Source organism: Lynx canadensis, chromosome D2 (genome assembly GCF_007474595.2).
Source record: "Lynx canadensis isolate LIC74 chromosome D2, mLynCan4.pri.v2, whole genome shotgun sequence".
Classification (NCBI taxonomy): Eukaryota; Metazoa; Chordata; class Mammalia; order Carnivora; family Felidae; genus Lynx; species Lynx canadensis.
In genome coordinates this window covers 64312099-64326540 of record NC_044313.2, presented here as the reverse complement: position 1 = coordinate 64326540, position 14442 = coordinate 64312099, and the positions used below count along the sequence as shown (strand labels likewise).

Genomic DNA, 14442 nt, shown 5'->3' with positions numbered 1-14442 from the left:
TTCTGGTACAGTGCCAAAAAACAACAACAACAAAAAAGACATAACACCAACTTAGATCCTTATATTACACCACAAAAAAGTTAAGTCAGATTATTATACACGGAAATAGTTCCAGTTTTGATGAGGAAATATTTCCTAGATATGGCACCCAAAGCACTACTTAAAATAAAAAAATTGATATGATACATTATCAAAATTTTTAAAAATAGTCTTTGAATGACAAAAAATGAAAAGAAAGCTGTATACTTGCGGGGAGGGGGGGAATTACATTTATATACCTAAAGAAGAACTTGTGTCCAAATATAAATAATATAAAGAACTCTTACAAATCAACAATAAAAAATCAATTGAACAAAAAATGGATGAAAATTTGAACAGACACTTCGCTGAAAGAAAATATAGGATTAGCTAATTAGCACATAGACAGATGCTCAACATGTTTAGTCATTAGGGAAACAGAAATTAAAACTATAATATGGGGGCATCTGCATGGCTCAGTCTGTTAACCCTCTGAATCTTGATTTCAGCTCAGGTCACAATCTCATGGTATGTGAGATGGAGCCCTCCATGCTGTCAGTGTGGAGCCTGCTTGGGGTTCTCTCTCTCCCTTTCTCTCTGCCCTGCCCCTGCTCTCTAAATAAATAAATAAATAAATAAATAAATAAATAAATAAATTTTAGAAACATACAACATGTTGTATGAAACCACAAAAGACCCTAAATAGCCAAAGTAATGTTGAAAAAGAAAATCAAAGCTGGAGGCATCACAATCCTGGACTTTAGCCTGTACTCCAGTACAGACTGTAATCATAAAGACAGTATGGTATTGGCACAAAAACAGACACATAGAACAGTACAGTAGAATAGAGAACAAGAAATGGACCCTCAAATGTATGACCAACTAATCTTCAACAAAGCAGGAAAAAGTATACAATGGAAAAAAAAAAAACAGTCTCTAGCAAATGGTGCCAGGAGAACTGGACAGCAACATGCAGAAGAATGAAACTGGACCACTTTATTACACCATACACAAAAATAAATTCAAAATGGATGAAAGGCCTAAATGTGAGACAGGAAAGCATCAAAATCCTAGAAGAGAAAACAGGTAACAACCTCTTTTACCTCAGGCATAGCAAATTCTTACTTGACATGTCTCTGAAGGCAAGAGAAACAAAATTAAAAATTAACTATTGAGACCTCATCAAGATAAGAAGCTTCTGCACAGCAAAAGAAACAATCAACAAAACTAAAAGACAACCAACGGAATGGAAGAAGATATTTGCAAATGACATATTGGGTAGAGGGTTAGTATACAAAATCTATAAAGCACTTACGAAACTCAACACCCAAAAAACCAATAATCCAATGAAGAAATGGGCAAAAGGCATGAATAGACACTTTCCAAAGAAGACATCCAGATGCTCAACATTGGCTCATCATCAGGGAAATACAAATCAAAACTACATTGAGATACCACCTCACACTGGTCAGAGTGGCTAAAATTACCAATTCAGGAAAGAACAGATATTGGTGAGGATGGAGAAAGGGGAACTCTTTTGCACTGTTGGTGGGAATGCAAACTGGTGCAGCCACTCTGGAAAACAGTATGGAAGTTCCTCAAAAAATTAAAGATACAACTGCCCTACAACCCAGCAATAGCACTACTAGGAATTTATCCAAAAAATATAGGAGTGCTGATTCATGGGAGAACATGTACCTGAATATTTATAGCAGCACTATCAACAATAGCAAAATTATGGGAAGAGCCCAAATGTCCATCAACTGGTGAATGGATAAATAATAAGTGGGATATTTATAAAATGCAATACTACTTGGCAATGAAAAAGAATGAAATCTTGCCATTTGCAATGACATGGATGGAACTGGAGGGTATTATCCTAAGTGAAATAAGTCGGTTAGAGAAAGACAGATATCATATGTTTTCACTCATATGTGGAAGTTGAGAAACTTAGCAGGGCACTGTGGGGGAAGGAAAAATAAATAGTTACAAACAGAGAGGGAGGCAAACCATAAGAGACCTTTAAATACAGACAACAAACTGAGGATGGAAGGGGTGAAGAAAATGGGTGATGGGCATTGAGGAAGGCACTTGTTGGGATGAGCACTGGGTGCTTCATGTAAGTGATGAATCATGGAAATCTACTCCCAAAGCCAAGAGCACACTGTATACACTGCATGTTAGCTAACTTGACAATAAATTATATTTAAAAATGAAACTAAAAAGTAAATAAATAAAACCCTGTAATATGATATCACAAGAACATAACAGAATGTTTATAATCAAAATACTGAAAAAATGGTGAAAATGAGAAGAAATGGAATATAAAAATAAACAGCCACTTTAGAAAACAGTTTGGTAGTTTCTTAAACAATTAAACATGTACTTAACATAAACCCAGTCATTCTACTCCTAGGTATATACCCAAGAGAAATAAAAAAAGATCTATACAAAGGATTTTAGTGTATGTTCATAGCCATCTCATTCTTAATAGCAAGATAATAGCAGTACACACATATATCAACTATTAAATGAATAAATAAAATGTGGTATACGCATGGAATACTATTTATCAATTAAAAAGCGGCTAACTACCAATACATGAAACAGTGTGAATGAACCCTAGAAACATTCTAGGTGAAAAAGCTACACACAAAACACTACATATTTTATGATACCTTTTACATGAAATTTCTAGAAAAGGACACTGTGCAGAAAGAAAGCATATCAGAGGTTGCCTAGGGTTCGCTGTAGGAATGAGTGAGAATTGACTCCAAACAGCTATAAGGAATCTAGATTCTGATTATGGTTACACATTAATAAATTTACTAAATATCGAACCACAGAATTAGAATAGTTGAATTTTATGGTGTGTAAAGTTAAGCTCTTAAGAAAAATTTGCAGCATCTCACAAGTCCATGTAAATTCATAACTATTAGGCAAATGAACTTAAAGTGAGCATACAGAAAGAAATTGATTTAAGTTTAAAAAATTGAATTTGAGATATTTAGCCAGGATGCAGGAAAGAGAGCTAGATATCATCGTGGTGTACACATTATTGAAGGTTTTCTCCTAAATCTGTCAGCCCAAATTATGGAATTAAATAAAAATAGAAAATAAAATGTTATAAAAATAGGTAATGCTAAGTGGGTTATAATGAAGTAGCCTCCTTTACTATTGCACGTGAACATCTTTCACAAGCACATTAAATTTATTTTTCATGATCGTCTTTTTTAAGGTCAAAGGGGAAGGCTATACCCCAGTGGGAGAGGTTTAAGTCTCTCCTCTGAAGAGATGACATTTGCAGTGTCTACCCTTCCAGTACAGAAGATACTGGTGACAAAATCAAAACTCAGAAGGTGGGTTTTAAGAGGGAGAAAAAATTCTAAATTCTTTCTGAGTCTGAGTAGTGATGGAGTCGTGTGGGAGGAGACTACAGAAGGTCACTGACACCATGTAGTTATATCAAAAATAAAATGAGAGGAGCTTGGATGGTTCAGTCGGTTAAGCATCCAACTCTTGATTACGGCTCAGGTCATGATCTCACAGTTTATGGAATGGAGCCCAGTGCAGAGCCTGCTTAGAATTCTCTCCCTCCCTCTCTTTCTGCCCTTCTCTTGCTCATGTACTCTCTCTCTCTCTCTTTCAAAATAAATATTTTAAAAAGTAAATAAATTAAAAAAAAAAAAAAAACTTCAGTCTGAAACCATGAAACCTAAAAGAAATTTTAAAACAGGGGTGCTTGAGTGGTTCAGTCGGTTGTGTCTGACTTCGGCTCAGGTCATGATCTTGCGATCTGTGAGTTGAAGCCCCGTGTTGGGCTCTGTGCTGACAGCTCAGAGCCTGGAGCCTGCTTCGGATTCTGTGTCTCCCTCTCTCTCTCTGCCCCTCCCCTGCTCATGCTCTGTCTCTCTCTCTGTCAAAAATAAATAAACATTAAAAAAATTAAAAATTTAAAACAATAACCAGGGCATACTTTATTTGATCCCTTCTCATGACATAATACAAGTTTAAAATGAGAAAAAAAAAGGTTTTTGAAATGTTCACATTAATTTGTAGGTGGCAGGAGAATTTGCTGAATTGAAATTACCTGGATTGGGATACGACTGTGTGTCCAGAATTTCTCTCACTACTTACTCACCATTTGCTCTTCAGTATCCACCTAGCACATTGCCTGGTACACACTAGATAATCAATCTACAGTTGATGAATGAATGAGTACCTCATGATTTTCAAAGTTTTTTGGTGGAATTAAGATTTTAATGACTAACCTATTGAATATTTAACATCTATTGGCAAACACTGATCTGTTAAATGCACCTTGGTGTCATTTCTGGATGGACCTAATAAACAGACCATTAAGATAGCCGAGTTAGTCATTTCTTATGTTTTTATTTTATTTTAAAAAATATTTATTTCTTTATTTTGAGAGGGAGAGAGAGCACACATGCAAGCAGAAGAGGGACAGAGAGAGGGGGAGAGAGAGAACCCCAAGCAGGCTCCAGACTGATAGCGTGGAGCCAGATGCAGGGCTTGGTCTCACAAACCCATGAGATCATGACTTGAGCCAAAATAAGATTCAGACACTTACCTGACTGAGCCACCCAGGTGCCCATTTCTCGCATTTTTATTATCAGCCCTACAAAACATATTCCTCCTGAATACTCCATTTCCTACCCTATATCCCTCCCATCTCCCTAGATATTTAGCATGTATGTGTTTATTTCTATACAGTTTGGCTAGTCATATTTGTATTTTTATGGCCCTGTCACTGTGCCTATATAGTTACTTATTGTTTTTATGTGCTTGGTCATGATTTTTTCATGTTTTTCTTGTAATCCCATTGTGTCATAAGTGTCCTAAAGTATCTGAAAATTTGTTATACAATGTAAAACACTGGCTAAATGTAAGGTATTAAAGATACAAAACTGAAATCAACATTTTGAGGACAATGGATCAATTTAAATTGAATTCTTTTTAAAATTCTACGTGTACTTAATAAAGTATAAGAAAAATCAGTACAGTGGAATAGGAAATGATTATATACAGGTAACCTATGGTTACAGATATACTTTGTGCTATAATTGGGATATTAAGTTTACTCAGTAAGTTAGTGCATTTTGCTCAGCTTTATGTTTCGTTATTTGAGAAACACAGCATAAAGTAAACTGTAGCATTAAAAGCCAGCTTCATTGCAATTTATTTTTATAGCATAGTGCAAAACAACCCAAGCTGAAAGTACATACAGGCACTCAGACTTAAATCCCTAAAGGTAAGAAAGTAGTTCCATAAACAGATGTGATCATGGATTCTGAGTTTATTTGCTTGTGGCAAAAATAAAAGTACCAACTCAATAAGTTTTAATTTATAGGCATCTCCACCAGAAAACCTTTGGGCACTTTGAACAAAACTGACTAAAAATAAAATTTAGTGAAAAAAAAAAAAAAACAACAACAAAAAAAACCCCAACCTAATCTGCCCCATTCTCCACTCACACGAGGGAATATAAATTCTCATCTGGGTAGAGGAGAGATTTCCTTATGTCTTTTCTAGGTGATTTCCTGGAACGGTAGCTATGCTCTGCTCTAGAAGAGAATTTTATGATTGGGGGCATTCCTGGACATTTGAGAATATGAGAGAGGAGCTATGGATGGTGACTCTACCTATAGGTTTTCTGATCACCACAGCCCCATAGGTTAGCTATGGTCATGCAAACATGTAGAGCCTTTCTTTTCTCACCCAAAGGAAATATTATTTGCCCATTTTCCTTAGCAGAAAGTTCATGTATATATAAACTGGGCTCATACCTAAACCTGAACATCAGGAAATTCTATGATTGTATCACTGGTCATATGATAGACTGGAAATCCTTATATTTCTTCTGTAAATAAAAGAATAGACACGTATGAGGGCCTGACCTTGCAGGCCTACTTACCTCACATTTTGTTCCTCCAGGGTCTCACTTGTGAATTCCAGTATGTCAGCAGCTGTTCCCACAAACATAAGGAGAAGTTGAGAGAGTTGGTCCCTAGTGATCCCGCCTCCAATGGGTAGAAGCCATCTTCCAATTATGAGCATTAGCAAGAATGTCTGATGGAGTCCCAAAGTCCAAACTTTTTCACATACTGTAGATAAGTTATTTACAAAAACTTTGGCCTGTGTAACAGAAATGTCATACAGAGAGAAGGACCATGAGCTGCCACCTTGGAAAGTGATGCCATGTTCACCATGGCTTTCAATCCACAGTTTTTGTGGAAGGTCATTTTCATAAAAATGATTCTTCACTTACTAAAGAAAATAAAGCTCCTTTCAACTGAAGACTCTGGAGAAAAAAGCTAAGATGGTTCTTAAAATGGGGCAGACTTATAAGAAGTAATTTAAACCTCACACTTGCTAGTAGGATTGTAACATTTGGTATTTAAAGAGCCAATCTGATGACGTTTTAAAGATCACTTCTCATTTTACTTTCTCTGTAACAAAGTATGACACAACACATAGCAAAACTTTTTAAATACCATATTAAAATCACAAAAAAAATCCTTGTATTTTTCTTTCAGAGATTTCAAGTCTGAATTTAGTAATCTGGGAATATTTTAACATGGTACAAATCTCTTGTTTTTTATTGCTCTAAAACACTGCTACATCAAATGAGAGAATGTATAATAATGTTTATTAATTACGTAAATGTAAAGAAAGAGACTAACTATAGTCACTATTTTTATTTTGAACATTTAACATAATTGTTAAATTATTATAAATTGTTAAATTGTTAAGCTAGCAACCAAATTTTATTCTGCCTTTAATCTTGGACTCTGAGAAAAATTTACACCCCTTTCTTGTTTTCTGAATGATATCTCTTGCCCGTTTAACTTCTAAATCAGTTTTAAAATATATTACTGGCCCTCAGAGGCTATAATCTTTTAAAGACCAGGAATGTTGGTCTCCAGTGGATTGGATAGTTGATTCTGATTTATACAAGTAACTTGACTATGTTTGTGCAAATCTATTTACTCCTCTCAATTACTTACTGATGTACAGGTAAAGGCAGGATAAGACAAGGCAGGATGCTAACCTGATTGAAGCCACGCGTGAAGATCAGTGATCTTGCCTTTACACACTATTTCCTATTTCTTCTATGAGACTTCATATACATCTTACTCAATTCTTTTTTTTATGTTTATTTATTTTTGAGAGAGAGAGGGACAGAGCATGAGCGGGGAGGGGCAGAGAGAGAAGGAGACACAGAATCTGAAGCATGCTCCAGGCTCTGAGCTGGCAGCACAGAGCCTGACGCAGGGCTTGAACTCATGAACCGCGAGATCATGACCTGAGCCAAAGTCAGACACTTAACTGACTGAGCCACCCAAGTGCCCCATACATCCTACTTAATTCTTATAGGAAGCATACTAGTGGGGTAAATATTAATACTTCCAACTGTCAGATGAAAAACTGAGATACAGAGAGATTAAGTGATTTTTTCAAAGTGATGTCAGTCAGCTGTGATGGGAGCTTGATTTAGAATCCATGAATTAGACTGAATTAAATCTCTTAGAATCAATAATCTATCTTATTGTTGAAACCATGGCTCATTGGTACAGGCCTGGGCCTCGAGTCTCTCTCCCATATATCATTTCCTAATAGGCCATGGTTAGTTTGACAAATATCAGGCATGTGAAGAAGAAGTAATTCTATTTTGGCTGAAAATCTTCCCTATTTTATTAATGTAAACTCCTAAAATATATACAGGACAGATCCCAATCTTTTAACTATATCATTCCTTTACCAAAAATATGTATCTCCCTTTGTGCATACATTGTCTGACCTAAGTGTTATAGGTTACTTAATGCTGCAAGTTAAATATACCTATTAATATACAGGTATATTAGATATATGTGACTATTATGCATGTTAAATGTGTTTAATAAATATAAAAATACAATTGTTTTGCAAAATACTGAGCAAACGATTAAATGATTGGCAAATTTCCTTAGGAAAGAATGAGCTGCAAGGTGTAGAGCATGTTATTCTCACCAAATGAAAAGGTGATTTGCCAGATCCTTTAAAATACAGTGGAAAAAGCTCTCACCGTCTTAATGAGATCATCTGCTCCATTGGCTTGTTCACTTGACATCAAAGTTTGATTGAAGTTTTCTTTGCTGCTGGTATTTTGTGACATCCCTTCAGATTGGCTACTGCAATGCTAAGAATTTTGTAAAAAGGCAATATGTAAAAAAAAACCAAAAACACAATAGGTAGAGTTCCAAGTGGCTTCAATTATCTAAGCAATTATGAGTAGATATGCGGAGTTTACACAGCATACATAAACATTTCCAAAAATCAGATTATAGTCTTGAGATAGAAAACCACTTTTCAATTAATATGAGAGCAGACTCAACTATACATGTTTTATTTTCCCACAAGTCTATGAGGATGTAGAAGCTCCAAGTTCATTGTGCAGAGCTGTAGAATGTTTTAAGTTTTAATTTTAATTCCAATTAATACACATACAGTGTTATATTAGTTTCAGGTGTACAATATAGTGATTTAACAATTTCATACATCACCCAGTGCTCATCTCAAGTGCACTCCTTAATCCTGATCACCTATTTAACTCACCCCCACCCCCACCCCAGCTCCTCTCTGGTAACCATCAGTCTGTTCTCTATAATTGTCCGATTTTTTTGTTTGTTTGTTTTGTCTCTCTTTTTTCCCCCCTTTGATCATTTGTTTTTTTCTTATATTCCACATATGAGTGAAATTATATGGTATTTGTCTTTCTCTGACTGGCTTATTTCACTTAGCATTATACTCTCTAGCTTTATCCATGTCATTGCAAATGGCAAGATTTCAGTCTTTTATATGGCTGAATAATATTCCGTTGAATATATATACCACCTCTTCTTTATCCATTCATTTATCAATGGACACTTGGGCTGCTTCCATAATTGGGCTATTATATATATATGCTGCCATAAAAATAGGGGTGAATATATCCCTTTGAATTAGTGTTTTTGTATTAATCGGGTAAATACCTCATAGTACAATTGCTGGATCCTAAGGTAGTTCTAGCTTTAACTTTCTGAGGAACCTTCATACTGTTTTCCACATTGGCTGTACCAGTTTGCATTCCCACCAACAGTGCACAAGGGTTCGTTTTTCTCCACATCCTCGCCAACACTGTTCTTTCTTGTGTTGTTGATTTTAGCCATTCTGACACGTGTGAGGTGATATCTCATTATAGCTCTGATTTGCATTTCCCTGATGATAAGTGGTGATGTGCATCTTTTCATGTGTCTTTTGGCCATCTGTATGTCTTCTTTGGAGAAATATCTGTTCATGACTTCTGCCCATTTTTAATTGGATTATTTGGTTTTTGGGTGTTGAGTTTTAGAAGTTTTATATATATATAAATATATATAAATATATATATATATAAATATATATATATTTTGGATACTAACCCCTTCTCAGATATGTCATTTCCAAACATCTTCTCCCATTCAATAGGTTGCCTTTTAGTTTTGTTGTTTCCTTCACTGTGCTGAGCTTTTTATTTTGATGTAGTCCAAGTAGTTTATTTTTGCTTTTGTTTCCCTTGCCTCAGGAGACAAATCCCAGAAAAAAATTGTTACAGCCAATGTCAAAGATGTTAGTGCCTGTGTCCTCTTCCAGGATTTTTATGGTTTCAGGTGTCACATTTAGGTCTTTAATCCATTTTGAATTTATGTTTGTGTGTGGTGTAAGAAAGTGGTCCAAGTTCATTTTTCTGCATGTTGCTGTCCAGTTTTCCCAGCACCATTTGTTGAAGAGACAGTCTTTTTCCCATTGAATATTCTTTCTTGCTTTGTCAAAGATTAGTTGACCATATAGTTGTGGGTTCTTTTCTGGGCTTTCTATTCTGTTCTACTGATCTACGTGTCTGTTTTTGTGCCAGTACCATACTGTCTTGATCACTACAACTTTGTAATGCAACTTGAACTCTGGAATTGTGATGCCTCCAGCTTTGCTTTTCTTTTTTTAAGATTTCTTTGGCTATTTGAGGTCTTAGGTGGATCCAGACAAATTTTAGGATTGTTTGTTCTAGTTCTGTGAAAACTGCTGTTGGTATTTGACAGCTGTACAATTTATGGAGTCATAGTTGGGTTTCCTTTCTTGAATCCTGGAACAATTGCAAAACAAATCAACAACCAATGACAGCATTAAAACATGTATGATCTTGGCCAAAGTGTTGATTCTAAGAGTTTATTTCTTGTCCAGAAGGCTCTTTATCTAAAATACCATTTGCTTAGGTCGGTAATCCAATTACATTCAATCTTGCCTGTTAAGCACTGTAACAATCAAAAGAATTATCATGTTCACCCATCAAAATATACATTTTAGTGGCAGTTTGAAAGTCAACTTAGGTTTACGAAAAATTTGACAAAGACCCAAACTAAATGTTTTCCCCCCTCACTCTTTCATTTTGTGTGTAAATTTCTGCAGGTGGACTGTGCATGATTTTTATCCAGATGCTGGGAATCTGAGGTAGAGAAAAGATTTATAAGAGAGAAAAGGGGTGGCACTTGAAAATGTAGTGGTAGCCACTGATTATTTCACACACTGTTTAAAAAAAAAAGATTGAAGATTTTGTTTTAAACACCTGCAGGGCTAACATACTTTTGAAACATACACAAACAGATGCACACAGCACTGCCATCACCACCACCAGCACCACATATCCACACTCATGTATTTGGGTTTAGAGAAACTATTTTTTTTCAAATGCTAATGCTGTGAGAAGTATATTTTTCTTAATTATTTTGGATACTGCATCGATCATTAAATAAACCACTTGAAAAAGTAAAAAGAAATGTCAAGAAGCTATTTTTTTTCTAGTCTCTCCCAAAACAACTAGTGTTATGAGTGAAATGACAAGAATAATTAGGAAAAATGGCCATGTGCCATATCTCTAAAAGCAAAAATCCAGCTGTTTGCACACTATTTTTTTCTGTACAGCTAAGGCTCCAAGAAAAGATAATGAAGATAAAAAATTCAATCTTTGAACCAAGCAACAAATCCTCATTGCATAGTAGCTTTGTGAGAATCAAATAGGCAATAGGAAACAAATTTTGACCACTTTATTTGCAGGCATGAAAGCACAGTGTATATTAAAAATGGTGACCTTCATATGTTTTTTTACATCCTTATCACCAAAAATCCATAGACATATTATTTAAATAAAGTCATCTGCACTGCAGTAGCAAATAGCTTTGTAGTCCATATTAAGATATTACAACCTATCTGAGTCCCATTCCATTCTTGTAATTCTACTTACTACAAAATGATGAAATTTTCCTTTAAGTGGCAACTGCATTTGGACAGCAAAAACCAACTGGTTTGATGCCTACAACCTAACCCAACTTGTATTGTTTTCATGGTAATATTATTTACATTTCGCGTTGTATAGGTGAGTCATGTAGATGTTCTGGGTACCAACAAGCCACTTTTTCATGGGCTATGTCTTAAAAACTCTTACTAGCTTCAAAAATATTCCTTTGGGTCAAACCAGACTAAAACACCTTCAAGACTAGAAACTTTTCATTGCTTTAATTTTGCTACTTCGTAAATAGACTTGAGAGTTACGGTCATAGTTGTTTTCAGCTATGTAGACCTAGCCAGATTCAGAAATGAAGGCACAGAATTGATCATTTATGATTTGGAATCTCTTCATGAAATAGGTCAAGATGTTTTACGAATGCCAAAACACAGGTTAGAACTTTTAGGATGTAGAATACATGGAAAATGTGAAAAGAAACTAATTATTCTTTCCTGTCATGAAAAAAAAAGTCAGATGATTTTGATTCAAAACTCCTGTAAAACATAGAACATGTAACTGAGAAAGGCAGTGTGGGTTAACAGAGCAGGGATCAAGGCCTAGGTGCTAAGCCCCAGAATTCTTACTGATTAGCTGAGCAGGCCTTGAGAAAATTACTTAATCTTTCTGAGTCTTAGCCATCCTCTTTTATAAAGTAGAAATATATATATATATATATATATATATATATATATATATATACACACCATGCCTAACTTATGGAGTTCCTGAGTTCATAAAGGAGAAAATGTATTTGAAAATACTTTTGGAAAAAAAAGGATGATATAAAGAAAAGTGGTTATTATCACAACCAAACATTTTTAAATGAATGGACTAAGAGAATTGCTGTGCCTCCCTTTTTTCTGCCATTTATTTTCCTTAGATGCAATTCCACTACTGTTTTGTCTCTCTTTCTCTTACTTTTTTCTACTTCCATCTCTGCCCACCCTGCCCAATTCAATCTTTGGGCATTCATTTTAATTTTTAGTGTCAAAATGAGTCAAATCCATTACTACTAAAGGTCCAATTTCTTTTGTAGTATGAAAATTAGAGAGGTACTGCCTGGGGCTCAAAAATCTTTTTTTTATTAAAAAGAGAGCTTTTGGTTGCATGCTATTTGTTGTAATGGGATTTGACCTGTATATCAATTAACTGTGCAATGCATTTATATTATAAAAGCGTTTGGGGAAATGAATTGTTATTGTGGATGATAGTCATGTTATAGAATTGGATGTGAAGGAAAGAACTGATTCTAATCACCAGAGCTTATTTCCATAACCCTGAAAGTTGTAAGTAGTAAGGAAATTGAAACAGTCCCCTAACTCCTCATGGTACAGTTTTAAAAACCATGATAACTTGAACCAGTCTATCTATTGTTACAAAAATATTTTTGCCACAGACATAGAGATAGCCTATGACTTTAATACTTTTTAAATAGGAGATTTAAGGCAGATAAATGTTTTCTTTATGCCTGTTTTATTGGTGTGTGCTTGTGGAATTCTTCAAAAATAGTCCATAGAGTTAAATTCCCCTGTGTGTACCTAAAATTTGGAACATTTTCCAGATGCAGTTTGAATATCTGAAACATACACAAGAGGCTTAACTTTACTATAAAATGATTGACTGTAGGAAAGAAATCTGTATAGGGGCAAAGTCTTATCTTGACTAAAGCATTTTATCAGTAAAGGTACTAAAATTATACCATAGCTAAAGTTCATCTGTAACCTAGTTCCTTTATCCACGCTCTGAAGATGTGAAGTGTGGTCTGGAATCTGATGGGATCTGCCATCCACAGTATGGAGCCTTAATAACAACAGATTGTGAGACTATTCCAGAGCCTGAGACTTAGGGTTGCCCATGTGAGGAGCAACTCGCTGAGCAGCTCTTTCTTTATATATAGATTAGGGACTCTTATTGGAAACCACTATTTTTTTAAATCAGTGTGGTCCTCATACATATAGTCCACCTTTCCCAATGGTGGGTGCCATACTCCTCTCCTTTACCCTGAGTGTCTGGCTCCAGAATAGAATTCCTATTTCACTAAAACAGATCATAGGACTTTAGGACTCTCAAAAGGGAATCTTTTGTAATCTGTAAGGCCTAAATTTTAAGATAGACTATTTCAAATAGACCCTCTAAGTTTGACTGTATTTACATAGCAGGGTATAGACAATGGGTTTCTATTTTGTTTTTGCTATTTTTAAAAATATTTCAGAGGATGCTGGATTATTGAGCCCTGCCCATTCTTGGTACAATATAGAAACTCATTAAATCTGTAAAGTTTAAAACCAAATTTTTACACACAGCCTGCCCCCCATATAAACTCTAGCATATTCAGAGGTTAGGGGATGCTTAGGAACAAGATCTCTAACATAAATTGTTAATTAATTATGTAATTTTAAATCTTAAACAAATGTAACATTTTTTATTGGTTTTGACAGATTGTGAATTCACTTTCTTTTGCTAATGGCCTCTTACTTATTCAATTCTTGATAACTCCAATTCCTCTGAGACATGCATTTCTGAAACAAATTGGATTATAGTATGAAAGTAGTTTATTGATGAATTTTCCACTTTCCTACTTTCCAAAAGGCCATACCTGGGTCTCATGGTGCATTTCAAGAAGCCATAATGATGGAACAATGCTAATCAGATATATAAATATGGCTGGTGAAAACCTGTGGAAGAAGAGAAAAAGATAGTTTAGTTTTTACAAAAAAAAAATTTAAAGAAAACAAAACAAATGCACATACCCTGATCACATCCAGTCAATCCTCTTTATCTCAAGTGTTCATTTCAATGGGGAAAAAAGCATTATGTGATTTTTGCCATATGGATTATAGAGAAACAAAGTAACTGCAAAAGGCACTAGCAGCTGTCATTCTCACTGAATTTCTAATCCAATTAATAGAAGTTAATTTTAATATGGTTTAATGGGACACTGCCAACTAGTTGCAGGCACAAAACTGGATATTTTGTGTTTAATATGTTTTACAGATAGCAAATACAGCAACAGTAAATCTTCTTGGATTTCTCAGCATTGCAATTTCAGGAAAATTGGCTGCATTTTT

General features: G+C 35.0%; 1 protein-coding gene across 2 annotated transcripts in view; it reads right to left on the bottom strand.

Moving 5' to 3' along the window:
• The window catches only part of TMEM26 (transmembrane protein 26), a 47932-nt gene that overhangs the window by 18186 nt on the left and 15304 nt on the right, over positions 1-14442 (bottom strand). For both annotated transcript variants that reach the window (XM_030334706.1, XM_030334707.1), the window contains exons 2-4: positions 13971-14049; positions 8105-8218; positions 5954-6174 (exon numbers count right to left, since the gene is read on the bottom strand). In XM_030334706.1, coding sequence (XP_030190566.1) covers positions 5954-6174; positions 8105-8218; positions 13971-14049 — 414 coding nt within the window. The remainder of the gene's footprint in view (positions 1-5953; positions 6175-8104; positions 8219-13970; positions 14050-14442) is intronic.